The sequence below is a fragment of the Meleagris gallopavo genome, chromosome 20, assembly GCF_000146605.3.
Source record: "Meleagris gallopavo isolate NT-WF06-2002-E0010 breed Aviagen turkey brand Nicholas breeding stock chromosome 20, Turkey_5.1, whole genome shotgun sequence".
In the NCBI taxonomy this organism is placed as follows: Eukaryota; Metazoa; Chordata; class Aves; order Galliformes; family Phasianidae; genus Meleagris; species Meleagris gallopavo.
In genome coordinates, this window is record NC_015030.2 from 10,464,015 (window position 1) to 10,470,514 (window position 6,500).

The 6,500-nt window shown below is 38.6% G+C and overlaps 1 protein-coding gene across 1 annotated transcript; it reads right to left on the reverse strand.

Annotated features, from left to right (window-relative positions):
• Positions 1 to 1,524: 1,524 nt before the first annotated feature.
• SUMO2 (small ubiquitin like modifier 2) lies at positions 1,525 to 5,841 on the reverse strand (the record flags this gene model as incomplete). Its single annotated transcript, XM_010721697.3, has 3 exons — positions 1,525 to 2,205; positions 3,655 to 3,726; positions 5,698 to 5,841. Coding segments are annotated over 3 exons (279 nt in total), but the record flags the coding sequence as incomplete, so codon positions are not given.
• Between the last annotated feature and the right edge of the window lie 659 nt (positions 5,842 to 6,500).

Below are 6,500 nucleotides of genomic sequence, written 5' to 3' on the forward strand. Positions count from 1 at the left end.
AAAAAAAAAAGACTGTACTTAAGGAGACCCCACCCCTTCTTCAGAAACTAAAACAAGTCCAAACATCTTTTTTGGCCAAACAAAATAAGACAACTTTCACCTGGGAGAAGCCCTGGCATGACATCAAATCGAAACAGTTCTATACAGCACTATCAGTTGTCCAGCCTGGTTGGAAGCCAGAGATTCCGAAGTCTGAGAGGAATATATTCTGTGTGTAACCTATGGAAGGCACTAAAACATATCCACCCTGCTTTTTTTTTTTTCCAGGCCTTCATAGCTCTATCTACGAAAACATTTGTTCACAAAAAATCAATTTTGACCTTGCAGTGTGTCACAGAAGTCTACGAGATACATGCCAGAATAAGAAATTATCTACTTAGCATTAGATCTAAAAGTTACAACAATGGCACAGAAGCGAAATCCTTCAGCTACAGAGTCAAAAATAAACAAAAAAAAAAAACCAAACACCACCTTTCTAATAGTCTACTTTACATGCAATTAATTTAACATTAAATAACTTAAAATCATGATGTAAATTGAACAAATAATTGTCCACGAACTAAATACATGAGTCTATCACTTTTGCACAAAATCAAAAGATGTCCAGATCCAGCAGACTCAGGCCTAGCATATGTCAATTGCTTCTTGAATTAACCGTTACAAAAGCTATCAGCACAAGGTAAGCCCTGCTAACAATACCTAAAAGAGCATTAACTACTGGCAACTACCAGAAAATACTTGAACATTCCTAGGACCTTAGAGAATGCATTGGGTCTGCTGAGTAGACTGTTATGTAATCTTTCACGTTCATAGGTTTCACTGCAACCTCTCATCTTCCCCAAGAAAACTCAAGAACCACAGCCCTGTGGAAAAAAATAATGAAAAACATCACTGTCACTACCTTGCAGTGTGCCGAGGGAGAGACAGCCTTTCTCCCTTTCAGGCAGGAAAACTGCAGTGGTAAACCAAAACTTGGAATCCTCATCATCATTGCTGAATACATCCAAAAAGAAAACTCCTTTTTTTTATTTTTGCTTTACATTTCCAAGCATCTCCCGTTTGATACCATGGCAAACTGAATGTTTAACAAAATGAATGTCTCTTTATAACTTAACGTTTACATCAAAAGGCATTCAAATACAAAGTATTAAATTTGCTTTTGTAACAACAATATTGGTGTTTCTAAGAAAGACTGACAAAAAGAACCCAACCCATAACCATAGGCAAGTAGGTCCAGTATTTTGCAGTTTGCCTAATCAAACATTTTTGGCTCAGCAGAACATACACAAAAATCAAAAGAGAAAGCAGACTTCTATTTCCATTTCCACTGCTGGTTGGTTGGCTGAGAGCTCTCAGGGAAGCCTTTCATTTTCCAACAGTCTTCCCACTGCAACTGGGGAGTATGTTTATTTGCTTACCACACAGAAAACTAAGAATTGAAAAACATAAAGTGCTGTAGAGAAATAGCTACAAGTTCTGAGTACTATTATTCCACAGGGGAGGGAAAAAAAAAAAGAAAACTGATTATTTTAAACAAGAAGTTTATTTAAACAACAAGACGCTTTACTAGAAGGGAGAACTATCTAGGATTTTTTTTTTTAAAGAGTAATTTACCCCTACTTAGACAGATTGCTCTACAATGTAACAGCTACGTACAAAAAAGTTATAAAATTGTCCTTGGTTTTACAATGATAAAAGAAAAACATTGAAATTATCCGATCAAACAAAGTATGTAAGGTTTTTGTTTTTAAACAAGGAGAGCAAAATAACTTACTGGAATATAAAGATAAAAGTAGAAGGAGCATGCCACTAATGGAGAAAGGGGCATTTTCACAGAACCAGTTTGTTTTCCCACCCCAACTCCATTAAATGTTGATCAAAACATACCATTGGCCATTTAGTTAAAAAAAAAAAAAATGCGTTTTGTCTGTGCACATACACCAGTTACCTTATGTACAATAGAAGAAATAGGAAAAAAAAAAATCAAGAGAGAGAAGAGAGAAAACTATACTGCAGTAGTCAGGATGTGGCTGAACCAAGTCTTATTTTTCTAATTGTGAACGTGTTGCCTGTGGGAGCACAGTTCTGGAGAGGAAAGTAGCAGGTTCTTTTTTTGTGGTTTGTTTTTTGTTTGTTTGTTTTTTAGTAAACTCCTCCTGTTTGTTGCTGGAACACATCAATTGTATCTTCATCCTCCATTTCCAACTATAGCAGAAAAGAGAAAAAAGGCTTTCAACTACTATAAGCTGGGTTGTTTTCACATTTCCTTTCTTCATGTTTATTTTTTATGCAACTTATCCAGCCCAGCCCCACTCCCCTCCATCATCATCATCACTTTGTGCATTTAACCTACGTCACCATGATTCAAAAGCAAAGAAATGATGCGGAAATAAATGCCAGCGGGTAACCTGTCCTAGAATTAATTCTTGTACATAGCTTCAGGGCGCACTGCAGAATTCCTATGGAAAAGATCAATGTTTCTAATACTTTCATTTTATTGTCTGCTTTGCCACTGCATCTTCTTTCTCCTATTTAATTCCTCCATTTACCTGAGAACACTGCCACAATTCCATTTTGTTGCTGTTGTTCAAATGTGCAAATGGCTTCGGCTACAGCACTAAAGAAAGCATACTATGATTAAAGCCCCTAGGCCAACCAGGCAGCAGAACAGACAATCAGTAATTACGAACAAATAAAGCATTTTATATGGTCAACAATGTAACAACCTGCCGGTGAGAAACGGCAACACTGCATTACTGTAATTCGTGTTTCACCCTAAGGTCTGCAGTTCTGTTCCTGGGATGCGTTACCTACTGACAAAATCTGCACCAAGACTAGAAATACAACTCATGTTAGTTACAGCAACTTTTTCAGACAGTCTCAATTTCTGCTCCAAGAAATCAAATTGGTCTATGGCATTCAGTGCAGGTATAAAGAGACTGATCCTCAGCTTCGGGACAACGTGGGGGGAGAGAAAGGCACCGTGTTGCTTTAATTCTCAGCACTTGAAGTTTGAAAGTTCCATAGACTGTGGCTATAAGAAGCACACTCTCTGGAGAATCTGCTATAAACCTTTTAAAAATAAGTCTCTTATTTTGTAATGAGTAGTTCTAAAAATCACATAAAACTGTAAAATTCTATTTCAATGCAGCTAAGTGGAACAATACAGAAAAACAGTTAAGTGACAGTGAACCACCTGGGTGTTGGAATGGCCTTTGCTTTAACCACATTATAGACTACCTGAACTCCATGATATTCGTTAATTTTATACCACTGAAACACAGCTTCAAATTACAAATAACAAAAAATGACTTTTGTGTTACAAAATGCAAGTTTACAGGCAGGGTCTCTGATAACACCCTGGCAAACCTTTATAAAAAAAATAAAGTTACTGCTTCAGGAAAAACTCAATTCTTACCTTTCTGGTTCTTATTTCAGAGCTGTGACTCAATAACCTGGCAGTCTTACAAGATTCACCATCTACTAACATTGTACTTCACCTCTATTGCTACAATGATACAGGCTCGCTATGCAAAGCACACAAGGAGTCTCAGATCTCATTTCCAACAGTTCTAAAGTAGTTCTATCAAAACATCAGCAACAACTCTTGAAGCAACTTTCAAATACAGCTCTTTAGTTTTGCTTTCTGCTTACCTGTGCGGGTGTGTCTGTTTCATTAATTGGCTGCCCATCGAACCGGAATCTGATTTGCCTCATCGACAACCCCTGGGCAAAGAGAAGCAACACAAAAGGAGGTACGTTTTGTAGAAACCACTCACTGCTTTTCTCTTTAACTTGTTACTAGAATTGTGGTACAGTCTCTAAAAGCCATCATTCATGATGCATAAAGCAGTTTTCACACCCCCCTCATGCACTGATTTTAAAGCATTTCACTACAAATCCTTGCAATCTGTTTTGCATTAAATATTGTATTGTGCCCAATTACTAAGAGAAGCAGCGGTGTCCACCCTCTGACTGAAAGTTACAGTAATTTCCAGTATACAATTGTCACCCCAAAGGCTAAGATTTTTATAATGCTTTGTAATAATAATTGACTGGGAAAAAAAAAGTAGATACAACACTTTGAATAACAAGTGTTGAACAGTAACACTAAGTACAGCTTTTTTGCTCTTTCCCAAAAGCAAAGGTACCCCAAAACATTCTCCCAAGAAAGCAACAGCTGCCTATTAGCATAGGACAGTAGCATAGGATAGCCAATGGCAATTTTTTGACCTTGAACAAGAAACCAACAGAACGAAGTTTCTCCATATACAGGTGAAATGAACTTTTCAAAGAAGTTAATCTTCTAAACACCAGAAATTACTACAGAGCATTTTGAACCAGTATCTCTACCACACACACTAGCCATTTTGCTGTTCCAACCCACAAAAGATTACTACTCATTCCTGCTTAAACCAACGGAGAAGTTTTTGTGTCCCCTCTCTCTAAAGATACAGGAAACTCACGGGGCTTTGAAGTCAGCGCAGTGCATTGCATGGCTCTGCTTTGGCACCCCTCAGTTAGAAAAGGAGCCCCAATTTAGCCATGCAAGAACACACGTAACACAGAATAAAACTTAGCCTAATGGTGATTTTTGGGAAGTTTTTAAGGAAAAACTTAATAAAGAATATTACGATGAGCAACATTTCTGTTAAGACTTCATAGATCACAGTGAAGACATTCTTCTAGATTCTGCAACATTCACTCAAAACATCATCTCATTTAGGAAAAGAGGAGGCTACATGTCAGGACAGCAACCGGTTTCTGCAGAGCTGTGTTCTCAGACTTTGCGTTTCCTAAAATACACGCTGCCTATTTAGAAACCTTTGGGTTTCTTTGCAGGTTCTCGAGGACTTCTGAGCTGAATAAATGCTAGCTGAAAAAATACTAAAAAGCTGTACCTTTGTGGATATTAATCTCACCGAGAGTATATTTCAGTATTATTTTAAGTGGGGGAAAGTGGTCTTAAAGAGTCTTGATCTTTTAAACATATAATTCAAGACTTAGTCCCTGCCATTTTCATCTACTACATGCAATGTCTTTTCCTTATTTAAAGTTGCTAAATTCTGTTATAATCAGCTTCTACCTCTGTAAAATCAAACCTGAATTTCACTGCTTAAGAATTTTAATAGAGTATGCATAATCAGCAATATGAACAAAGTCTGACTTTCAGATTGACAACTAGATGGCATCAGGAGAAAACAAGCCTCATCATTAAGCACAAATGCTCCTTCCTAAGGCAGACGTTAAACACTTTTAGATCTTGAAACGCTTATTGACATTCCCTCATCTTAACAGGGAAGCATTAAGCTAACGAATCAGAACTCTATGAGCAATCCAGTAGTTAAGTCAGTGTTATAATACATGCTTATCACCCAACTCTCCCTAAGTTCTTTCTGCACGTTCCTAACTCACCCTTTGCACTCACAATTTTGAGACACAGAGCAACGGCCCCCACCTACAATCCAGATTTCACAAAGATAACCCACCTTCGTTTAACCCATTTCCTGTCACCACTCTCAGTCCTTTCTACAACAGATCCTAAGAACAATACACCCTCACCACACAATTAGTTTCTGTTAAGCTTCTTTCATTCTATATATTTACACAGTTTAAGACTTCACCGTTTTCATCCAGCCCTTAGGAGATCCCCTCTCCCCAAGAAAACCCTCTGCTGTGTTCAGGCAAGATCCATACCTGTCGTTCACAATAGGCTTTCATTAGTTTACTAAGTGGTGTATGCCTCTTAATCTTAAACTGCACCACAGACCCATCTTGCCCTGCCACCTTCAGATTAATGTGGTCATTGTTTTCAGTCTTCACTCCTTCCTGTTGAGGAAATTAAAAAAAGTTTTCTTAAAAGCTATGAAACGAGAAGTTCACATTTTATCAAAGGGCAACAGGTCATTAAAAAGGAGGAAATAAAGTTATTGTTACAGTTGACCAACGTGAAATGTTAAGTGGGCAGCGCAACTCGGGCAATAAGTAACAACAAAAACTAACAGAGATGAGCGTTGTCAATTCCTGAGCGTGGTTCACATGCAAAGTGGCAGAGAACAGCACCACAGCAGGAGTAAAAAAAAAAAAAGTTATTTCTACCAAGAGCACAGTAACACACAGCACTGAGTTACCCATCAAAGGAGTAAAACCACGTGTGACCGTAATCCCAAACACTGAGGAGGCCATTTCACACTTTATCTCAAACTTTTCTGAACTCTGCTAAGAGACTTCTCAAGAGAAGTTCAACACACTTTAAAGGCTGCGTTTTGAAAAGAAGACGAAGTCTGAACAGCAGCAGCTTTCTCCTCCATAAAGCACTTCGGAGGCTCCCGCAGTGCCGTCTGACGCTGCTGCTCCACACCGGAGCCCCGCGGGGTTTTACAGCCACCGCCTGCCGGGGTCCCGCAGCGCACGGAGCGCGGCCGCCATGTGACAGCTCCGCACCGCCTCCCCCATTATTCCTCGGAGTCCGTTTAAAAATAGAAAAAGGAAAAAAAGAA